This window comes from Mauremys mutica, chromosome 14 (assembly GCF_020497125.1).
Source record: "Mauremys mutica isolate MM-2020 ecotype Southern chromosome 14, ASM2049712v1, whole genome shotgun sequence".
NCBI classification, from domain to species: domain Eukaryota; kingdom Metazoa; phylum Chordata; order Testudines; family Geoemydidae; genus Mauremys; species Mauremys mutica.
The window spans coordinates 37,491,053-37,515,975 of record NC_059085.1 but is presented as its reverse complement, the minus strand read 5'-3'; the positions used below and the strand labels follow the sequence as shown (position 1 = coordinate 37,515,975).

The following is a 24,923-nucleotide window of genomic DNA, read 5'->3' as shown; positions in this document are numbered from 1 at the left end:
TTATTCTTGCTACATCGCCTTGTACCAATCTGGACTCTAGGGCCATCATTTCCTTCTGCCAGCAGGCAAGTGAGAAAAAAAATACTCTCAGAGCTTTGATAGTGTCACATATCCAGTACTTGAGATAGTGTCTTATCCGTCCTCAGTTGAGTTGTTTTTTCTGGCTCACAGCAGGCAAGATCAGAACACATGTTCTAGGACTACCTTTTCAATTCATTACTTTTGAGAAGGATAGCAATTTCCACTCTATTGCACGGTGCTGATAGGTCGTTATTGAAATGGGACAACTGACGACAGGAAATTTAAACACATACACCCAAATAGCTTTTCCCACATTGTGCGTCTCTATGAATGTCTCTGAAGTTCTTGGTAAAGAATGAGAAAAGTAAATGTAACCTCTTGTGATGAGGTTTACAGACCCCACACTAAACCATGGAACAATGCTGGGCCAGAGATGCTCCCCCTCCCCGCTACAGCTACATGGCATGCTCCAGGAGAAGGGACAGTTTAAAATGCACTGGTAGCCCAGGGAGAGAGGAGAAAAAATTGCAGGCTGAGCCAGGAAATAAGGATGATACCTGGCACTGTGGGCAAAGAGACTGCAGCCTTGGCAAGGCCACTCTGGGAGCAGTGATACATATTTCCCCACCTCCATCCCTCACTATTTTGGAGCTGAAAACCCACAAGAGGCACTGAAGAATGGGCCACTGTCCCTCTGCAATTGAAGCAGATTCTCCTGAATGGAGGAGTCACAGCCAAGTAGGAAGTGACCCACAGTGAATGTAACTTGGGGAAGACCAACAAGTTGTGTGGACACTAACACACCTTTAGAGCCCTGATCCCCCCTCTCACTAATGCTTTTGGGTGCCTTAAGTTGTTCTCGACCAATTTGAAATACCTCAAAGGAGGTTGTTTTTCAGGTAGTTCTGGGCACGTACCCCTTGATAATTAAGTTCCTTTAAGTGTCTCAAGTTGGACACCCAAAACCACTACTTACTTTTGAAAGTGTAGGCCCCAGTCTGCAGAAGGACAATGGAACTGCATGCTAGACTGTCTGTGAACAAATTTAGGCTGGAAATTAGAAGGTTTCTAAACATCAGAGGAGGGAGGTCCTGGAATAGACCTTCCAATAGGAGAAATGGGGGAAACCAACCTAACTAGTTTTAAGATGAAGCTTGATATGTTTACGAGCAGGATTATATTACAAGGTTGCTGCCACCAGCAATAGGGGACTGGACTCAAGGACCCAGGCAGTCCCTTCCAATCCAATATTACTTAAAAGACTTCACATTCAGAACTCCCATTGACTTCAATAGGGTCTAAGTTTGGAATGGTAGCATGCCTGGGCTCACAATATGTATTAATTGTTAAAACACAAGCTTTCCTCTAATGTATCCTTCCATGTTGAGGTTCTTCTGAGACACTGCGGTTCATAAACAGATAGGTTATTGAAAAGGAAAACACTTTAAAATCTGATTGGGTTTTCTATACTGAAGACTGAAACTGTTTTCAACAATGAGGTCTGAGAGGTAGACAAGGTTAACACAAATCAAAATGCAAGTAGAAAGGAGTACAGTATAAACCACAGAACCCCTTGAATTAAAAGTAAAAAAATCAGAGCCTAACCAAGATTAAAACAAAAACAAAAATACCTACAGCAGACCTTAGCATCCCATGTAGTACACACATTGAAATTGTTGTATGTACCTTATTATAGTAATATGAGAGTACTCTTTTACTATCCTATATTACAGTAAATTATAAACACTTATATTTTTAAAGATCAAGGTCTAAGACTGTTTGCTATTTCCCTTTCTCTTTCAAATAAATCCAGAGGAGAAAAGGATTTTGTGATCAAACACACTGCAAGAATGTCATTATTCATCATCAGCACAAAAGCAGTACAAAGGTTTCAGTAAACATCACCTAAAGGATGGAGACATAAGAGATCAAGGTAATGAAGAATTTTGTAAGGAAAATTTGAAATCTCATTTGAGCTTCATTCTCACTGGAGTGTCAAGAGAAATATACATTTACATTAAATGATTCTTTTCCTTGGCAAACAACATACCCAGTTATTCAATCCAGACAGATGCTGAGCAACCTTAATTCCCACTGAAATCAGGGTCTTCACAGGATTGGGCCTTAAAGTTACAAATAACTAAGGGTTTGAAATAGTTCTAATGGCAAATGGAGAAGAATAAAGCATTAGAGCATGGCGTATTTACCAGTGTTCACAGGGGCACACAGCTGGTAAAAATATGAAAGTTTCTAAAGGAAGATGAAAGTTCTGGTTTGGCTGCAACAACTGACAGACTATGGGACTGATCTTGCATGTAATGCTCACCCAAAGCATGTAATGTTCACCCAAAGGAAGGGATAGCACTGGCTAAGTGTCTTATGGGCCTAAAACCCCTTTTCAAAGTGCCATTTTCTGACAGTGCACCTACAGAGGTAACCAGAAGGATCATGAAAGTCAGTGCCTCTTAGGCCCCTAAATCACTGAGGCACTTGAAAATTTTACTCAATGTCTCAGTCTTCCCCATAAAAAAAAAAGTCACAAAATCTGAATCTCCTACTCCTATGCTTTTTCCTTCTACTTCGCCAACAAACAATGGGTACATGTAAGGAAACGTGTGACTTTTCTCATTACCTCAAATAACCATTTTGACCTATCTATAGTCATAAGCCTTTATTAGATTATTTCTTGCATTTGGTGTAATTTTCCTGAGCACAAAACCCATAAATTAGTCACATCTATCACAAAATGCAGTCACAGAAAGAGGAACTGAAAATGCCAGAGTATTTAAACACCTTGAATAAAGGAAGAGGAGAAAATGAGAAGAAAGTTAATGGAATGACTAATAGCACGGTAGGTGTTATATTAAAAAAGTGCACTATAAAATGAGATAAAAAACAAGCTAGTAGAAATTTACCCCTGGTGAATCATAAATTTTAAAACATTTGCAGAAACAAACAATGGAATTACAATCTAAAATACCCAATTATTTAGACCTGAGATGAGTATCCTCCTGCTGTATCTATTTAGAAAAGAAGTTATAGAGATGCCGAAAAAGCAGTTTAAAATATAGAGTAATAAGAAAAAATGTCTCTTTTGTCATAAAATCCTTGATGAACAAATTACCAATGTATGGGGAAAAAATCATCCATTAAATCTTCTTAAATGCTGACAATTTCATACAAATCTCATGAAAGATCTGCTTTGGCTAACCTTGTATAGCAGACACTTGTTATAGTTTGAGGCAGAAAGAAAACAGAAAAAAAGTCAAAATATCTAGATAGCCACAAGTTTTCTATCTAAAGCCCAATGTGATGCACGTTAAATTCAGTTGAGATACTTCCACTGACTCCAATGGGAGCTAGATGGGGCCCTTAGAAAGAAGAGAGAGATTCTTGCAAAATATAATACTGAATTGCTAACATGCTGCCTGCATTATTAAGAGAGGAGTGTTGGCCATCTCTGGCTGCGCCATACTGTTGGGCCAGAAGGACACCACAAGCCCAGAATAGTATTACAGCACCTGTAAACCAGCAGCAGTCCTATTGGCCAGTCTCAGTGCTTTTAAGAGACACTAAGATTGGCCACTAAGCTGTACATAAAAGGTGGTGCTAGGCACAAGTGGACTCCTTTATACTCTGTCCCCACCACCCAAATATATGGAGATATACCTATCTCATAGAACTGGAAGGGACCTTGAAAGGTCATCGAGCCCAGCCCAGCCTCCTGCCTTCACTAGCAGGACCAAGTACTGATTTTGCCCCAGATCCCTAAGTGCCCCCCTCAAAGATTGAACTCACAACCCTGGGTTTAGCAGGCCAATGCTCAAACCACGGAGTTATCCCTCCCCCTTACTTATAGGTTGGCTAATCGGTGCATGGGTAGCATCAAGTTCCATTGTTGTTTTTGTTTGTATGGGGTTATGTATTTTGCATCAGGTTGTTGTGGTATTTGCTGTGATCATCAGTTTGCAGCAAGCACCTCTGGATTTGCAGGGTTTGTGTCAGCAGGCAAAAGTCTACATGCTGAATGAGTGCAGGTATCGTAATTCACTTGATTTTATTATTTGCTTCACAGCATCATAGCTTTAGGATGTAAGTCCTGGTTGAAGGAGTTACATTCTCTTTAGTGGGGTTACAATCCTTTGAAAGTTGGGGTGTTGGCTCACCCAATGCTACCTATGATGGAGAAATGACGAAAATGGCCTTCCCTACAAAAAAGGGATTGACCATCCATTTTTCCTGAAGGAGGTCACATGCACAAAGGTGCCAGAGTTCTTGTGATGAGGTTCATGGTGCTGCAGGCCTTGGAACTGCCCAGGACATCATGGTTTAGGTGGGTTGGTTAAGGCTTAGATGGTTAGGTTTTCCTCAGGATCAGAGCATCGAAAGGAGAATGAGCCAGGAGCAACTCAGAGTGACTTTAGCATCCCTTCTTTTCACGGCTGCCAGGCAAGCCTGTCTTGATTGTTTTTATAAAAGTAATAATCAAGTTGCAGCTACTTGTCCAAAATTCTCATGTTTGCCTCTGTCCTCCATGGCCACCTGCCATTAACAATCTGCCCATCAGTTTGCAAAACAATACAGCCCTATTGCACCATGTACTGTTATCAGCCAGTAAGCCTTTACTCTTGAATATATAACACTGGGATGCTCATTTGCCTTGTGGCTAACTGTCATTACAAAGGATGTTTAGTAATTGGCAGGTGTGAATGGCTGTAATTTATTCATTTCATATTTTCTCTCTTAACCAGTGTCAATCAAAAACAGATTCAACCTCAAATTTAAACTGTTAAAAATAACAAATATGTTCCACTAACTGAGGAGAAAACATTCCCCCGCCCCCGCCCCTCAGGATTGGAGTCAGTAATGACATTAAATCTTAAACAGCTTTATCCAGCTTTGCTGTTGATGTGATACTGGGAAAGGAAAAATCTGAAGTGAAGCATCAATTGTCAAAGTAATGATGCCATCCAATGAACTTCATACATCACTAAAGGCCTGATTCTGCATTCCATGGTAACCCGAAACTGCCACTGACTTCAGAAGAATACAGGGATCCAAAGAATACAGTATCATTTCCCGAATATCCAAAAGGAAGATTTTGTTATTTCAATACTATACAACATGATATTTATGAAAATGAATTCATAAAAGTATTGGGAAACGCAGGACAGGAAAAAGTCTCTTGGCTAAACAATGCTGTTCATTTTATATTTAATCTTGATACCATCTTCTTCTTTGATTACTATGGGCCTAATTTTGTCTGGACCTTACAAAAAGCATAATGAGGATATGCAAGGAGTTCTCCCTACACCCCTGCTGGTAGTTTGGGTGTGGTGGAGGGGGCAAGGAATCATCACTGCTACACTAAATACATATAAGCAGGGGCGGCTCTAGGCACCAGCTAAACAAGCAGGTGCCTAGGGTGGCGAAATTTAGGGGGCGGCGAAATGACGGGCGTGTATGTGCCCGCTTACCGGAAGAGCGGCGGGAGCTCTTCCCCGGCTGCAGAGGAGGGGCCGCTCCTCGGCTTGTCCCCGCGGGTGCACACCAAGAAGCGGCCCCTCCTCTGCAGCCGGGGAAGGGCCGCGCTACCAGCTCCGCCTGGGGTAGGGAGGGGAGGGGGTTGCTTACCGCGGAAAGGCGGGAGCCGGTAGCGCAGCCCTGCCCGGGCTGCAGAGGAGGGGCCGCTTCTCCTCCGCTTGTCCCCACCGGTGCACTCCGAGAAGCGGCCCCTCCTCTGCAGCTGGGGAAGGGCCGCGCTACCAGCTCCCGCCGCTCTTCCGCAGTAAGGCCCCCCCCCAGGCGGAGCTGGTAGCGCGGCCCTGCCCCAGCTGCAGAGGAGGGGCCGCTCCTCAGCTTGTTCGCGCTGCTCTCCTGCGGGCAGCAGCCACCCCCCACCCTCCAGACCAACCGGTAGCCAGCTGCGGGCTGCCTCCCTGGGGGGGGGGCTAGGGCGGCACTGCGCTGCTCGGGGGGCGGGGGCTCGGGCTGCGCTCGGCGCCGCTCGGGGGGGGGCGGCGCTCTTCCCTTCTGCCTGGGGCGGCAGAAAAGCTAGAGCCGGCCCTGCATATAAGAACACAAGGATAGCTGTACTGGGTCAGACCAATGGTCCATCTGATCCAGTGTGCTGTCTGCTAACAGCAGCCAGTGCCAGATACTTCAGAGGGAATGAACAGAACTGCACAGCACAATTTCAAGTGAGCATCCCCTGTCCTCCAGGCCCAGCTTCTGACAGTCAGCAGGTTAGGAACACCCAGAGCATGGAATTGCATCCCTCACTATCTTGGCTAATAGCCATGTGATGAACCTATCCTCCATGAAATTATCTAATTCTTTTTTGAACCCACTTATACTTTTGGCCATCACAACAGCCAATGGCAACAAGTTTCACAGATTGACTGTGTTTTTTGTGAAGAAATACTTACTTATGTTTGTTTTAAACTTGCTGTTGATTAATTTTATTGGGTGACCCCTAGTTCTTGTGTTATTTGACAGGTTAAATAACATTTCCCTATTTACTTTCTGCACATAATTCGTGATTTTATACACCTCTATCATATCCCCTCTTAGTGATCTATTTTCTAAACTCAGCAGTCTCAGTTTGTTTGTTTATTAATTTCTCCACTTATGGAAGCTGTTCCATACCGCTAATCATTTTTGTTCCCCTTCTCTGCATCTTTTGTGATTTTAATATATCTTTTTTGAGATGGGGTGACCAGAACTGCATACAGTATTCAATGAGTGGGTGTACCAGGGATTTATAAAGTACCATTATCATATTTTCTGTCTTATTAGCTATTCCTTCCTAATGGTTCCTATCATTTTCTGAGGGGGTTTTTTTGTTTGTTTTTTGTTTTTTTAAACTGTCGCTGCACATTGAGTGGAATGTTTTCACAGGACTATCCATGATGATGCCAAGATCTCATTCCTGAGTGGTAACAGCTAATTTAGACCCCATCATTTTGTATGTATAGTTACGATTATTTTTCCATTGTGGATTACTTTGCACATATCAGTGCTGAATTTCATCTGCCATTTTGTGGCCCAGTTTAGTGAGATTCGGACTTAACTATCTTGAGTAATTTTGTATCATCTGTACATTTTGCCACATCCCTGTTCATCACCTTTTCAAAATAATGTAGGAATATGTTGAACAGCACCAGTCCCAACACAGGTCCTTGGGAGACGCCACTACTTACCTCTCTTCATTGTGACCATATATCTCAACCCTTTGTTTCCTATCTTTTAACCAGTTACCAATCCATGAAAGGATCATCCCTCTTATCCCATGACTACTTAGTTTGCTGAAGAGTCTTTGGAGAGGGATCTCATCAAAGGCTTTCTGAAGTCCGAGTACACTATATTGATCAGATCACCCTTGTGCATGTGGTTATTGAGACCCTCAAAGAATGCTAACAGATTGGTCAGGCATGATTTCTCTTTACAAAAGCCATGTTGACTCTTCCCCAACATATTGTGTTTATCTGTATCAGAGAAAGGATTGGATATGAATCCCTGAATCTGTACCCACAGCTCCAGTTTTGTTTAACGGTTGTGTTCTGTTTCCAGTTCAGGGGTGTCCAATAATCTCATGAGGTTTCAACCCTAACTAGTGCAAAAATCACCAGATTCCTTTACATTTCCACCATTCAAAAAGCAGATAGCAAGTGTTGGTGTCATCAAACCTAAACCCTTACCATTATTTCACCTGGACTCCACAACTTAGACTAACTCACATTTAAATCATGCCAACACTTCATTGACCCATTTCTGTTTTTCTCACGCTTAGCTGATTTCCTAACTCTGGCTCAATAGTGAGAGAAGCAAGGCACCTCCAGCCAGGTGCAGGATATGACTCACATGTAGATGGCAGGAGAAAAGTGCAGTAAAATAAATTATTGAGATTTGAGGGCATAAAGCTTCCTCCACAGCAAAAGCAATGAACACATGACTATAGACTGTCCTGATCATTTGGATACTGATGAACTTTGTCTCTTTACAAATCCATGAAAGTCACAGATACTAAAGTCCATTAACAGTTTGGCAGTTGGAGGTTTAGTTTCAGTTAGAAAAAGTGAAGTGACAAGCAGAAGTTAAGCTCTTCAGTCATGCTATTTGCTAACAAGATTTGTATATGGAACCTTAAGGCACTCTCACATCCTGTATTAGGTGTGGCCTGAAGACAGCTCTTCCAAACAGCAAATAAAAGGGTCTCTTTGCCCTTAGATAGCTTTCACCAGCATCAGTGTCTTATTCTGATGCATCAGAGCAACTTACAAAGGTAACCATACGTGTGTCAAAGCAAACATACTGTTTCCACAGCAGGACATACTTAAGTATATGCTAAGAGCCACATATCCCATCAGCACATGTGGAGAGAAAGCTGAGCTCAAGCCAGGCAACATCATGTTATGCAGGAATGCTGAATGAAGGAAGGAAATAAATATCTTGTCTTTATATAAATAACAAAGGTAAGGCTCAAACTGTTTGGCAAATGATGCTCTGAGGTGAAAAACCCAGCAGAAGCCAGTTAAATCTTAATAAAATGGAGGAAAAGAGCAATCTTCATTCTGTCCTTGAGAGGTTTTGATGTTTTCTTTGTTTGCTTACCCTCAAAAATGTCTTCATCTTTGTGCAACTGCTGTGTGTGCTTCACATTCATTCTTAATAACTGGGAGAGGATAGAGTCACTATCTGATGCATGCAGCCACTAAAAATGATAGGAGATACATGCAGAGCTGGGTAAATAACTGATTTTTCAGTTTGTTGGCAGCTCTAAAAGAAAATCCGAAAAAAAATTGGTTCAGGTCAAAATGAATCTGATTTTGTTTCAGAATTTTCAATGAATCAAAAAAGCCTGGTTTCTATTCTAGAGCAGGGATTTGAACCTGGAATTCCCACATTTCCAGTGAGTGCCCTGACCATTAGGATAACGGTTATTGGGGAGGGAGGTGGAGTGTTGTCTTAAACTGCATTTTTTGGACAAAAACAATTTATTAAAAAAATTTGCCCAGCTCTACTTACATGTGGATCCATAAATAAATGCTCCAATCTTGCATTTTCTCCAGGTGCAGCACTCCTGCTAAAATCCATGGGAGTACCATGCCAGAAGGATTTGCCAGACTGGACTCTGAGAAAATAAGATAGATCCTATTGCTTTTTAACCACGGATCATAATCTTACCCAATGGGATAAATTTTGCCCTGTGATACAGGCATAAAATTCAGTAAAATTAATGAGGGATACACCCCAGAACACAATTTAACCAGTTGTACATTGTCAGTATTTTATTATTAAGCTATGCCTTTGTCGTTTTAATTAACTGTTAATGTACTAAATATTTTGTAATCTAGTGGTGGATGTAATAGTAAAAATGGTGGCGCAGAGAATGGCACTGTTTCTCAATAAGAGTTTCTGTACAGTGATTCATAGCAGGGCAACTGAGGTCCACCTGTATATCGGGAATAATGGGCTGCCTAATGGATTGCAATGAGTATCATGTTTGCTGCAGCTGCTACAGGCAAATTTGGAGTAGTTTTCACTTCAAGTGCCATTAAGAATTTCATTAAAATGTGACTCTAATGAGCATGGTCTACTACCTCTTTTAAATGTTTTCCAAGTTGTTGTATTGTGCAACCAGTTCCTGAAAGAAAACAGGAGTTGTTCAGCTGAATTCAAAATATACTAATAAAGTAAACGGGAGATGCACATGCCTGGGAATTTAAGCCCCACAGGTTTAGGACAGTGGTAAAGTAATGCCAAAGTGTTACAAGGACTAAAGTCAACCACTACACTCATTTGATTTGCAAGGTTAATGAAATCTGGGGCCAAATGTAGCCCTAGAATAACCAAAGAAAATGTCCATTAAATTCAGTGGGGCCAATATTTGGACCACTGATTTCAATGGGAGTTAGAGCATTAGGGTCGTATTAGAGTTATTCTCCTCAGTCAAAGCTAACATAGAATGAAATTAGGGAAAGATCTATTACAGTGATGTTTGACCACACTCATGTAAGGTACATTAAATGCGCAACTCAGGCAGAATGTGGTTACAGTAAAACAAATAATTTCACTGTAATCTCACTATTTCAGACTATGATTTCTAAGCAGCGGGTGGAAAATCATCATTGTAATGTTAAAAATAAAACATTTCCCAAAGTGACTTGAGTGTGACGAATAGCACAAACAAAGATATATACTGAAAATTCAGCCTTACATTTTACAGGCTTTGACAAATAGCTTACTAGTAAAACTAATTCTCACGAGTCTATATGATGTCTTGATTTTTTCTAATCTAGCTCTACCCCATGCCAAAATATTAACTAATTAAGAAACAATTACATCCCACTCCTTCTGAGTTTCTCTTTCCTCCAAGTAATCTCTAAATATGAATCTAGTGCACAAACTCTCCGCTTGGCACACTGGACCTGGCAGCTGTGCTTTCATTTTGCTATGAAAAGCCTCAGAAGGAAGGTACAGTCTGTTCCACTCACAGCGGAGCTGAACGTGGATTCACTGTGCTGACCTTCTGCTAACACTGAGGGCTGGTCTACACTGTAGACCTATATCAGTATAACTACGTTGCTGAGGAGTGTGAAAAATCCGCACCCCCAAGTGACTTAGTTATCCCCCTCTCCCCCTGTAGACTGCACTGGGTCAGCAGAACAGCTTCTCCCACCGACATAGCTACCACCTCTTCGGGAGGTGGATTAACTCCTCCGACAGGAGAGCTCTCTCCTGTCAGCTTAGAGCGCCTTCCTTACAGTGCTACAGCAGCATAAGGGCATCAGTGCAGCCGTGCCAATGCAGCGTTAAGTGTAGACGTGCCCTCACTTGCTGTGTGACCTTTGGACATGCAGTGTAGGTGTCGCCATGGCGGTCCCAGGATAAGAGAGAGAGACAAGGTGAGTGAGGCAGTTCCTTTTATGGGACCAACTTTTGTCAGTAAGAGAGACAAGCTTTTCAGCCTGGCAGAGCTCTTCTTCAGGTCTGGAACAGGTAGTCACAGTGTCGCAGCACAATGCAAGGTGGGGACAGTGTGTTTAGGGTAAGTAGTTAGGGCATATGGTAAGGGTCCATTCCAGACAGAGTGGCCCGTTAACACCTCTGTAGCCAGAGGACAAAAAGAGGAGGTTAGTGGGTTACCGTAATAAGCGATAAATCCAATGTCTCTCTTCAGTCCATGATTTTTAGTGTCTAGCAGAGTAATGAACGGAGACACTGGATTTATGGCTTATTACAGCAATCTGAAACGAGGGGCGCCGGAATGCCATGGCGTCATCATTTTTAAAAGTGGGAGGGCACCTTTTACTGGCCCTAAGGGCAAGTGATGAGGGAAGGGGGCAGAGAGGAGCGAGCGCAGGGGTGGGTCTTGGGGGGGGAAGAGGTGGCAGCGCAGGGGAAGGGGCTTCTGGGGAAGAGGCAGTATGAGGGCAAGAGTTGGAGGGAATCAGAGGTGTGGGGGCAAGGCTGGGGGGAAGGGGCAGCACAGGGGGCGGGGCCACAGTTAGGATGCCAGTGGCCTCCCCACTTTTAGGGAGCTTCTGCCACTCCTGTCTGTAACCCACTAATCCGCCTTTTTTTGTCCTATGGCTGCAGAGGTGTGAAAGGGCCACTCTGCTTTGAATGGCCCCTTACAAAATTCGCTGACTACTTATGGTAAACTCTCTGTTCCATCTTGCATGTTGCTGTGCAGCTGGGAGTCCCTTTTCCAGAGCTGAAGAAAAGCTCTGTGTTGCTCAAAAGCTTGTCTCTCTCACCAACAGAAGTTGGTCCAGTAAAAATATATGACCTCACTCCATCTTGACCTTTGGACAGTTTTTAATTCTGGCCAGAAGAAGCACATCCCAGGGTAACCATAAATGAGGAACAACATCTAGCAGCCAAAAAGCAAAGAAAAGAGGGACAAAGATGTTTTTATGACATTTTTCCCCATTTTTGTTCCCATAGAGCCCAGTTGCGTGTTTTATGGGTCATTTCATGACTCTCCAACCAACTGGGTTCTTAACATTGGATGGGGGAAAGTTCTGTGGTTCTTTTATTAAATGAAATGGACCAGAGAATCCATCACAGGAGACATTTAACCCTTCCTGTCCCTCATCTGATCCTTAAGTTTAAAAAAATGGATATGGCAATATTGAGGTGGCTCAAACTTGACACCTTATTCAAACCCGCTTTCTCCCCAACCCACCAAACTTTGTGGAAATGCAGATTTGGATACGAGTCCAGATCCCAACTTTCCACTCCTACCATCTCTAAACATTACCTGCGTATATGACAGGGCAATAGCAAAGACTAGCTAATTTTTTTACACCATCTTCGCAATGCTTGTTTGAAAAAAAAGCTATGTAGGAGCAAATCATTATTACCAAGTTTTATTAATTTTTTTCTTCTGCAACTTGATAACATCAAATATAACACTCAGCAATTATCTGAATTTGCCTTCTCAGTAACGTTCCCAAGGGCACCACTGACCACATAGAGAGTCAATACTTTTCCATAGCTTATATACATCTCCTCTTAATTCATTTCACTCTTTTTTTTTGAACACCACACTAAAATAGTCATCTCTTTCATACATTTTACTTGATATCTTCTTAACTTTTACTTAATCACTTTCTAACTGACTTTTCAGTTACCATAGTGCCCTTTTTCATGTAATCAGAGACAGCAAGGGATGACAGGAAAGCTGCTCATTTCAAAGGCTTACTGCAATTTGTTCTCCCGCAAACCTATTCCTTATGATAAAAGGAGCTGTATACATCTGTTCGGCAATAGAGAACTCATTATCTTTTTGAGCTTCTATTAACTACAAGCTGTGCAGCATATTTAAAAAAATGGCTGGCCATTTTGTAAGTGAAGTAGGGGACCTGTCATATATGTTTAGATAGACATTTCAATTCTCATTTTTGTGTTTGGGTACCCACCCCAATTGGTTAAAAACAAGAAAGGGTGGGGCAACCAAAAATAATATCCCTCTTGGACTTGTTTGTTGAGATGAAATTGTTGTAACAGTACTGATAAATGACAGATTTTTTTCTTTCTTTCTTTTTTAAAGTGTAATTGTTGTGTGACAAAATAGCAGGGCTGGGTCAATTATCATGATCATGGAAAATCATGCAACAGCACTCCCTTGAACTTTGTAGCCAGTGGATCATGCTGTGTCAGCATATTTCAGAAAAAGAAACAGACCTGTTGCATTATGAGACACCTTAAGTGTCCCAAGTCCACATTATATTAACAAATGTATTCCAGCATCCAGAAGGCTCCTCTGGGGAACAAACAAAGAATGTGCTGGATACTTAAAACAGAACAATTACAAAGCTTATCGAGAGCTTTAATTATCTGCAATTCATTGGCAGCCTTTAAAAAAGAATGTTAATGAGACATAAGAATTCAGAAAGGGATGTGTGTATATATTAGGGAACCCCAGAATCATAAATGTGTATGTCTCCATCTGGTTTGCTGTTTTTCCACTTAAAGAGACACAACATGCAATAGTCATAGTAACACTTGCTTATTTAATACACTGAAATGATGCCGGTCCTTGAATATCCACCTTCTGGAGGACTATTTCACAATTAAATTTATTCCTAAACTATTCCTAAAAGTTATTAGCACATCAAAGCAATGAGAAGCCAATGAAGGGAAAAATCCTTTTTGTAGAAATCCTCAAATTCATGTACTGTGCCTGTGTGATTATAATAAGGTACCATCTGTATAAAAAAATGTGAAGAGGAGGACACAAAGAAACAGTGATAGAGGCAGACCTCTTTCCCTGGCTCCTGAAATTCAATTACAATCAAAGTAAAGGTGTATTCAAAATCTCAGTGTTTTATAGATTGGCAATTGCAATCTAAGTTTTTCAAAGTGTGTGTTCATTCAAAACCAACATCAAACTGACTTGTTAGCTACAGGCTCAATCCTGATCCCATACAAGTCAGTGGGTGGGGGAAAAAAGCTGCCATTGCAGAATGAAGCTCTAAGGTCTCTCTTCCTCCTCAATGCTCATTAAAGTTAATGGGCTAAATTCATGCCTGGTGTGATCCCACTATCATCAATGTAGAATTTAGCCCAACGAGAGTTATGCACGTGCCTTGGTGGGGGAATGTGCACCCTAATATTTTGGTTTTAAAAAGAGTCCTAAGATGAGTAAGAATAACAACAGTCAAGAAATGATACATGGACAATTACAATCCAGTGATATAATAATTCCACTCCATGAAATACAGATCCCAATAACTTCACTCTCCCAGTGCCACAGCTGCAAGTCTTGTTAACAGATCTCAAGGAAAAAGAGTTCCAGATCATTGGGCCTTTTATGTCACTTTAATGTTTAGGGAGGCAGCTGGGGAAATATATTAGCTTATGCTCCAGTATTCATAGTGGATAGTTTATGGGCTAAATGAAGGACCAGGTTTCTTTTTTTAAATGGCTACCTGCAAAACTATTTCCGGAACTAGGGTATAATTAAATTAATTAAACTAAAATATTCATTAAATTATACATTGTAACACTAACTTGGCAGCAACCAATGAGGCACATTCGCAGACCTGTCTCTCCAAGCTAACTGTCTGCAGGAAAGAACATTCACAAGGGAGACAGGCTGTGAAATAGATTCATTCCAGGGCTTGTGGATTTTAAGATTAGACTGGTTGTTTCTTTTCATGCAAAATGTAAACATATCTGCAATTGCTTCTAAGAGAAAACTAAGTGCTCATAAACTACGATCAATACGGCCCACTACTATAATAAGTAATTTCGTTATTTTTTCCTTTTAACTGACACTCAAATTACTCCACAGCAAAGATTGTCACTGTTCATTTAATCTGAATGAACAGAGATAAGAAGGATTGGCAATTGCCTATTTTTATACCATTATTCTTTTAAAGTAAAATAGAGAAGCTGACAAACTACAGGGTTTTTATCTTTCAACAAGATGACTGATTTCTATTTTGCAGTCAAAGTTTTGAGTCTGATACACAGTTTAATGAAATAATTTTGTGAGTTTAGGGTTTTTTTTATTCCAGATTTGTTGATTGATAAGAATCTAGAACAGCATCAACAAAATAATTACATCATATAATATGCTTGTGGGACATACCAAGAGGTAATACTATCTGCACTAATAATAAAAAGACTCTGTACATCAACAGTTCATTTTACAGAGAGGATCTCAAAATGCCTTAAACATTAGTTCACTTCAATGAATTACTGTACTTCATAATACATAGATGGCTAAAATGAGGGACAAGGAAGTTAAGTAATTTACCCAAGATGTCACAATAATGGGCCAGCTTCTCAGCTGGTGCAAACATTCACAGTGAGCATATGTCTACACTGCAACTGGGAGGTGTGATTGCATCCTGTGTAGACATACCCAAGCTAGATTCAGCATGGGTGGCTACACTTGAGAATGTACCTAAGGTCCTGGGCAGCCAGGGCGAGGTCATGCAGCCATTCATGCTGCTGAGACTTCACTGCTATTGTTACTCCAGTGAGCTTTGGAAGACAGGATTAGAACTGAAAACAACCATGACAAATTGGAGAAATGGTCGAAATCTAACAAGATGAAACTCAATAAAGACAAGTGCAAAGTACTTCACTAAGGAAGGAAAAATGAAGTGCACAATTATAAAATGGAGAATAACTGGCTAGATGGTAGTACTGTTAAAGGGGATCTGGAAGTTATAGTAGATCATACACTGAATGAGTCAACAATGTGATGCATTTGTGAAAAAAGCTAATATCATTCTGGGTATATTAACAGGAGTGTTGTATGTAAGACACGGGAGGTAACTGTCCCGGTCTTCTCGGCCCTGGTGATGCCTCAGCTGGGGAACTGTGTCCAATTCTGGGTGCCACACTTGAGGAAAGATGGTGATAAAGTAGAGAGAATCCATACGAGAGCAATGAAAACAATAAACAGTTTAGAAATCCTGACATATAAAGAAAGGTTAAAAAAATGAATATCTTTAGTCTTGAGAAAAGAAGACCGGGGGAGGGGGGAGGAACCTGGTAACAATCTTCAAATATGTTAAGGGCTGTTATAAAGAGGACAGGTTTCAGAGTAGCAGCCGTGTTATTCTTTTTGTGGATACAGACTAGGAGTACTTGTGGCACCTTAGAGACTAACAAATTTATTTGAGCATAAGCTTTCGTGGGCTAGTGGGCTGTAGCCCACGAAAGCTTATGCTCAAATAAATTTGTTAGTCTCTAAGGTGCCACAAGTACACCTGTTCATAAAGAGGACAGTGATCTATTGTTCTCCATGTCTACTGAAGGTAGGACAAGAAGTAATGGTTTTAATCTGCAGCAAGAGTTATTTAGGTTAGACATTAGGAAAATATTTCTAACTTTATGAGTAGTTAAGCTCTGGAATAGGCGTCTAAGTAAGGGAGGTTGTAGAATCCCCACCACTGAATGTTTTTAAAAACACCTGTCAGAGAAGAACTAGATAAGTTCATAGAGGATAAATCCATCAATGGCTATTAGCCAGGATGGGCAGGGATGGTGTCCCTAGCCTCTGTTTGTCAGAAGCTGGGAATGAGCAACAGGAAAAGGACCACTTGCTCTATTCTGTTAATTTCCTCTGGGGCACCTGGCATTGGCCACTGTTGGAATACAGGATACTGGGCTAGATGAACCTTTGGTCGGGCCCAATATGGCCATTCTTATTTTCAGAGATGTTCTTGGTTTGCCTGGGCCTGCTACAGTGCAGGGAACTGGACTTCTCAAGGTCCTTTCCATCCCTCCATGTCTATGATCCCAAATCTGCAGGGATCTGCGGTTAACCATATAGAGGCCCTCTCTCTACACACCATCTCTCATCCCAGCCAGTCCTCCCACCCCAGCTTCTTGGCAGTGGAACTTCACTACATTTATGCTATATAAGGGAATTCCTCTGTCCATGGCAGCCTCTGGGACTCCAGTAGGATGCTGTACTATAGAAAACATATTACAGCCTCATCCACCACTCAACTCTGATTCATTAGCTGAATACCCTTCTATGCACAGATCTGCCATGTCCCCTGCAGTGCTTTGGCTAGTGGCTGATCATCCGTTGGGTTCAGGAAAGAATTTTCCCCACACTGCAGTTTAGCATGAGCCATCAGGATTTATTCCACCTTCCCCAAAGGGTCAGGGGTGGGGATTCCAAGTGCTATATTGGTTAGTTTGCTGCTACTTTGTGGAAGAGGTGTCCAAGTACACAGTTTTTTGTGAGCCAGTGTATCGTTATTACACCCTCATAGAAGCCTTTGGTTTAGACCAACTGTGCTGCATAGGGATGAGCTTGAAGTTGACTTCAAATAGTTGTATATATTGAAGTATCCTTCATCTAGACGCTCAACTTTTGCAGGAGGACAAGGTGGACTAGGGTCTCTGGCCCTGCACTGAGTTCCACTGCCTAGAGTGGACAGGTTGTTACGGGTAACTTTCTTTATATGATGGAACCAATGCATATTGCCCTGGGCTGGGATACTGCTTGGTATCTAGGTTGTTATGTTCTAACCTTATACAGCTATAGATGGTTATTTAAGCAGTTAAATAAAGTGCCTACCTGCCTTTAAGCTTACCAAATGTATGCTTCATTTGACTCCTCTGTAATGTCCACATCAAGTTCACATGCCTTAGAAGTGAGTAGCAGAAACCCTCCTGTGACAGGGGCTGGCCCTCTGGCCAGGTCATCAGTTGGGTTTGCCCCCTTATGGGGTAAAATCCAACTTATATATATATATATATAAATCCAACTTCCCCACAGAAGAAAGGGTCTTCAACCCACCTCCCGGGCTCTTGTGGCTGGCACACCCTTGATTCGGGTCTTGTCTCTGGGTATGTCTACACTACCTGCCGGATTGGTGGGTAGTGATCGATCTATCGGGGATCGATGTATTGCGTCTTGTCTAGACGCAATATATCAATCCCCGAACGCGTTCCCCGTCGACTCCGGAACTCCACCAGGGCGAGAGGCGGAAGCGGAGTTGACAGTTTCACAAGGACGCGAAATAAGTCAATCTAAGTCGATCTAAGATACGTCAACTTCAGCTACGCTATTCTCGTAGCTGAAGTTGCATATCTTAGATTGATCCCCTCCTCACTCCCAGTGTAGACCAGGTCTCTATCTCCAAGGGTGGGAGGGGAAGAGGGGTTTGCACTCCATTCATGAAAGGATGGTTTGTAGGAGAGCTAGGGCCTATCCCTTTCACCAAGTTCCAACCCAAGATCATAAAGGAGGCAGCTATAGCAAACACCTTTGCATTCTGGGAAACTTCCTACCACTTACTTTCCCAGTCTAAGGCATGTTCAAAAAACCTCACAAATGATCCCCCAAAGTTAGAGAGAAGGGTTCCCTAGCCCTAGGGAAAGGGGCTAGTGCCTCTTCTAGGCCTGGGATAGCTGCTGTTTACAGACCTCTCCCTGCAGTCAGGACTTCTCCTGTACCCTTACTCAGGAGCTCCCAGGATCAGTCTCTCCTCCTCTCCTGATTACCAGGGGCAGCTCTAGACATTTCGCCTCCCCAAACACGGCATCATGCCGCGGAGGGCGCTCTGCCGCTCGCTGGTCCCGCGGCTCCGGTGGACCTCCTGCAGGCGTGCCTACGGAGGGTCCGCTGGTCCCATGGCTCCGGTGAACCTCCCGCAGGCGTGCCTGCAGAGGGTCCGCTGGTCCTGCGGCTTCGGTGGAGCCACGGAACCAGCAGACCCACTGCAGGCATGCCGCCGAAGGCACTCTGCCTGCCGCCTTCCCGGCGACTGGCAAAGTGCCCCCCGCGGCATGCCACCCCAAGCATGCACTTGGCGTGCTGGGGCCTGGAGCCGCCCCTGCTGATTACCCCACTTCTAGGCTGTCTGGCTCTCTTTAAAAGCTCCCCTCCTCCAGCTGAAGCAGGTTCTGCAAGTGCAGCACAGCAGAGTCACCTAGGCCCAAAACTGCTTCTTAACCCCTATCTGGCCCAGTGTAGGGTTCATACAAGCCCACCACACATCTTTTCAACAATCACTATACTACATGTGGATTTACACTTGCATCATATAATGGGCATTAAAAATGTTTTAAACTAATTGCCAATTGTTACAAGAATGCTTAATGGACCCAGTCTACCAAAAAAAACCTAACAGCACATAGAGTTTCATTTAAAAAACATGAAGCTGTTCAGCGTGAAAAAGAAAACTGTGAAAAAAGGACTGTAAGGGGCAACATTCTATTCTTGGATGTTCAGGGCAGAATTTGACACTAAATATCTTACTCTCTCCATTGAGTTCTGCATATACAGGGAGAGCTGGAATTCAGAGTCGAGAGAGAGTTGTGTGCATGGAGGGTGAAATTCACCCCTGTGCAGAGAACAGTATAAGTATCATGCACCACCTGAGACTGACTTAGTGTTATTTTGGGGACCATTTTAAGGTCTCATAGGGGACTTAGGTGGTGTGTGGGACTTTTGCTGGTTCTCTGCACAGGGGTGAATTTCTCCCATATTAAACTGATTTCTATTTGAAAATGTGATTAATACAACTTTAGAATTATACATGTTTAACTTCTGGGATGAGAGCCTGATCTCACTGCAAGCAGTGGCAAACTTCCCATTGACTTAATGAAGTCAAGATTTCACTCTGGAATGGATAGAAATTTTACAGCTAAAAGATAAACTGTAACACATCCCAGGTTTAGAACAGAGCTAAAATAAAACAAACCCTTAAATCTGAATGATACCACTATTATAATAATGGATACAAACATCATTGTTACACTGTTTCTCAAAATGTTAAAAATAACAAGCCTTAAAATTCAGTCATCAATATACATAAAATTCCACCCACCTCCAATAATTAAGGGGAATGATGAACTGTCTTCTTTCATAAATTAGTTTATTATATAATAAAAATTATGGAGATTGCATTTGGCTCCATGTCATTCAGCATTTAACAATATAATGTACATAGTGTAATTATTCAGTCAGGCTTTAAAAGTCCGTTGTCCTAAGATTCTAAACTTTAAGAGTATACGACTTTGAACACAAAACGTATTTATTTATTAATGCAGCTTTTCATAGTCTTGTGTATTTCTTAAGGTGCAATATATTAATGAAGTAAAATAAAACATGAAATGGTCCTATCATTTTTTTTTAAGCTTGGAATATCCTTCTAAATTACTTAAGAATTCCAAGTGGGTATATTTTATTATAGTAGTTTATAGTAGTTCCTTCTGTAGTTAAATTGACTAAACAATCCCCTGTATAGATCCTATGGAACGAATTTTCCTCAGGGATGCAATTTCTCACACTTGTTCTGTGCTCATAAATGTATTTTGTTTTGGAAAATTTCATCCATTTATGAGTTATACTCCTAGAATAACTTATCTAGTGAAGAGAATCAACAAAACATTGCTTCCCTGAACTCAATGTCGAAATGCTCTTAGCTGACATTGTAGTGCCTTTGCTAAACACTAAACAAAAAAATCATTTGAGTTCATAAAATTATGAATGATTAGAAATAAGATTTGGAGACAATATAGTGGAAAAACATTTTTTAACTCTGCATGTCAACAGTTAGGCCTGGTCTATGCTTAAAATTTAAGTTGATATAGCTAAGATGCTCATGCATATGAAAAATGCATATCCCTTGTCCCATAGCTCTGCCACCCTCATCTCCCATGTAGATGCAGTTAGATCGACAGAAGAATGCTTCAGTCAACCAAGCTACTGGTGCTCAGGAGGTGGTGTTCCTATAGTGACTGAAAAACTTCTGGTATTAGAATGCACATACATGCTCAGCTGTGTGAGCATACAATACACATGCATAACAATTACCTTGACATCAACCAAATTATTCAAATATTTGCAGGCTCTCCGACTATTTATAGCATGTGACTAGCAGAGCACAGTGGGATAAGGTTTTCCCATCCCATGAAAATTTTCAACAGTTTTAAAATATTTCCTATTCCAAATTGGAACAAAAAGTCAACATCTGGAAAAAATGATTATGAACCAAATGTGCAAAAAAAATAATCTTGGCTCAGACAAAACATTTCATTTTGATAATTTTGAAACACTAATTTTGATTTGACCATTTTTTATTCTTAATACTTTATTATGAGTAGCTTGAATTAAACTGAAAGGCATTTGTAACTGAAAACCCAGAATTTTTCATTTCAACAATTTTGAAACTTTTAAAAAACATTTTTCAAGTCAAAAATTCGCTGAAACTGATCTTTTTCCATGAAAAACTTTCATTTTTGACAATCCGGCATTTTCTGATGACAAATTCTCAAACAGCATTAAAAAGTAGTATTTTAAGCCACATGGTATTGTCCCTGTTCTTGTATTGCCAGCCACAAATGTTCAAAAATTATTAGTTAGGCCCCCAAAATTATGAGATTGACTTGAAAAAAATAATACATGTGATTTTTTAAAAAATATCTTCTGATTTTTCAGTCCTCACAGTGCACTGAGGTCACATTTGAACACCTTCCTCTGCAATCATAAGGGCTAGAAACATTTTTTTTAATACATGAAAACTGCGATTTTCACACAATCACTTGCGTCCAGGAGGTGGAGCTTTAAGTAAAATATCAAATATCTTGAGATTTGCAATAAAACATAACAGTTGACAGCACTAATGTTTTCTGACTGGAAAACAAACTTCTAAAATGAGAAAATAGCCAATTATTTCTGATGAGTAGCATCTAACAAATAGTGTTTTCTTGTTCAAATATAAATGAACAGAATAGGTAAAAAAATCACCCTTGTGCAGAAAGTTAGCACAAGGACTGTGCACCACTTATGTCTCACTTAAGCCCCAGCACAGGATGTTCAGTGGTACAAAGCCCCTTGTGCCAGTCCTCTGGATGAGGAACACATCAGTGAAGAACGCCTGTTTCCCAGACATTTATGCCAATCAAAACCAAAGCATTCATACTGATGTTTGTGAATAAAAGGGGGCATGAACATGATCAAACCAAACATCTGTTCAGAATTCAATAAATGATCATGGCATTTGACCAATTATAGTCAAACTTCTCTATGAAGGCTGCAATTTCTTTTATAAAAATGAAATATTAAGAAGTTTTATTCTCTATAGTAATGTGAGGCCATACATTATGGACTTCTCAAGGGGAACCAGAGGGGTAATCTTAAAGGTAATCTTTAACAAGGGATCAGTAGTGGATTGCTTCCATGTTCCAAAGACCTCATAAAACTTCTTTTCCTTGTCATGCTTCAAATGGAGTAATTAATTCTTTTACAGCGTATTATCTTAGTTAATGTCTCCAAACTGCAAGCTTCTACTTGACCTTCCTTATAACCCCTCCCCGTGCACCATCCCAAATCTATAATGGCAAGTAATGGTCTAAAAGACTATATATGACACTTCACTGAATAATGCATCTTTTAGAAAATGGACATGCTTCTTGCAGATTATTATGCATATCAAAAGTAACTCTATACTTCCTAAAAGCCATATTAGACTACAAGAGATATGCGGCCATGAATTATGGCTTTTTTCTAACATTCTGTTTTTAAATGATAGTATCTTAACTTCAGCTTACCTCAAGATACAAGTAATAATAATAATAAAAACTCTGATAAGGAACCACAAAACATATAGGTGGGAATCAGAAGATTCTTCATACCATATAACATGAAATACTCTCTAATTTATGATGAAGGCTGAATTTTCTTGACAGTTCCCTATTTAACTTATACACAGCTATTTCTCTTACTCAGCCATCTCTGTTATTATCCCAAATAGTAAACGCTTAGCAGCGACCTTCAAAATCTCCAGCAACATAGAGCAGTAACTTTTATAGTGCATAATATTATTAAAATCATGACAGAAAACAGAGTGGTATTTGTACAAGCCCAAATGGAAGCTTTATTCAGAAGACCACTTGCATATCTAACTTTTGGTTAAAAAAAAATAACCACTATCTACAAGTCAACTGTGTAACATAATTTTATCAATGTAAGGAAAGTAAATAAATATACATACTGCATGTGCAATATGAGTATGTAGAAACATCCTCACTCTCCTTATGGCTACAGAGATCTTGGCAGTTGCCAGGGCATTTTGGAGTCTCCAGCAACAGCAGCCATTTCTGTACAATCTCAAATCCAATACAAAATAAAAAGCAAGAACTGGTGGTATGCTAGGTATGCTTAGAAATACTCATGTTAAAAACGAAAGAGAGAATAATTGGCCCATAGATATGATTTATTATAGAACACAGCTATCAGAGGCACCCATCACAACTGCTGTGTAGAGGAGTTGCATATACAAATATGTAACATTGTTCATAGTATGTAGTAGCAATAAAGTTATTGCTGTTGAATCTTGCAAATGGCTTCCTAATCAGACAGCTCCTAACAGGCCACTGAGAAGGCTAACGTTCACAATAATTACAGAACTCACAGAAAAGCTGAGAATTTCAAAGTAGATGGATGCTCAGTTTCTACAATCCCTTAGCTTAAAAAAAATCTCAGTTGAACCTGCTAATTATATTACCATATAAGAAATGAATGAAATAAAAACAAGCTAAAAATACATCGTCAGCCTCTTGTGATTTAGTGCATGGCAATATACACAACATTTGCAATGCAGACAAGTTAACAGTGCTCTGAGGAATAATACTGTGGCCAAAGAGAGCTAATGTGATCCTGGGATGCATAAACACAGGAATCTCAAGGAGTAGAAGGAAGGTTATTCTACCTCTACATTTGGCACTGGTATGATTGTTGCTAGAATATGGTGTTCACTTCTTGAGCCCACAATTCAAGAAGGATGTTGATAAACTGGAGAGGGTTCAGAGAAAAGCCATGAGAATGATTAAAGAATTAGAAGATATGCCTTCTAGTAACAGACCCAAAGAATTCAATATATGTAGCTTAACAAAGAAGTTTGGAGTTGATTACAGTCTAAGTATCTACATGAGGAACAAATATTTAATAATGGGCTTTTCAATCTAGCAGAGAAAGGTATAATACAATGTAATGGCTGGAAGTTGAAACTAGACAAATTCAGACTGAAATAAGGTAATGTTTTTTTAACAGTGAGAGTAATTAGCCATTGGAACAATTTACCAAGGGTTGTGGTGGATTCTCAATCATTGACAATTTTTAAATGAAGATTAAATATTTTCTAAAAGATCTGTTCTGGGAATTATTTTGGGGAAGTTCTATGCCTATGTTGTAGAGGATGTCAGACTACAGGATCACAATGGTTCCTTCTGCCTTGGAATCTATGAACGCAAATACTTTAACTGTCAGGCTCCTACATTGGAGTTGGGGCAGAAAAGTTTTTCAACCCTACCTTCCATCTATGCCTCCACAAAGGAGCCAAACACTTATAGCCATTAGTGTTTCTCTATAGCTGGTCAGGAAAAACTGAAAAAAAAACAAAAGCAAAAATGTTTTTAATGGGAAAACAAACAAAACAATCCAACAAAAAAGAATGTATCCATTTTCTCAGAAAGTCATTTCAATTGACAAAACATTTCAATAGAAAACTTTTGACCAAGAGTCCCACGTGTTTTAAAAATACCTCTAACTTTGTACTGAGATGCAAGTGTATCCCCTAAAGAAAGTCTTGTAGGCTTTTAGCTTCTGCAATAGTTCAAAGGACTAATGAAATAAGGAAGAATGTATTAATTCTACTGGGCATGGTTCATAAAGGAATCTATAGATTGAACCCTGCTGTCTGGTTTGCAAACAGTGGAAGTGAGCAGGGATATCATAGCACCAGTAAAGTCTAGGTAAGCAGCATATTGGTGGTAAAGAAACCATCATGCAAATTATGCATCTACAAATAACCTAAGCCAGTGAACTGAGCATTGAAAAGATGCCACTATTGACTGCCCACAATTGATGACATCTTGCCAGAACTCTCCAAAGCCAGAATCTTTATGGT

At 40.6% G+C, this 24,923-nt stretch overlaps 1 protein-coding gene across 4 annotated transcripts in view; it reads right to left on the bottom strand.

The window, feature by feature from the left end:
* Positions 1–24,923, bottom strand: part of CDH13 (cadherin 13) — a 745,597-nt gene that overhangs the window by 271,318 nt on the left and 449,356 nt on the right. The window contains exon 7 of one of the 4 annotated variants that reach the window (XM_044987232.1): positions 24,346–24,400. The exons of the other annotated variants lie outside the window; for them this stretch is intronic. Within the exon in view, the coding sequence (XP_044843167.1) occupies positions 24,381–24,400 (20 nt within the window). The 3' untranslated portion in view covers positions 24,346–24,380. Of the gene's footprint in view, positions 1–24,345; positions 24,401–24,923 lie in introns of those variants that run through there. 4 annotated transcript variants of the gene reach the window in all.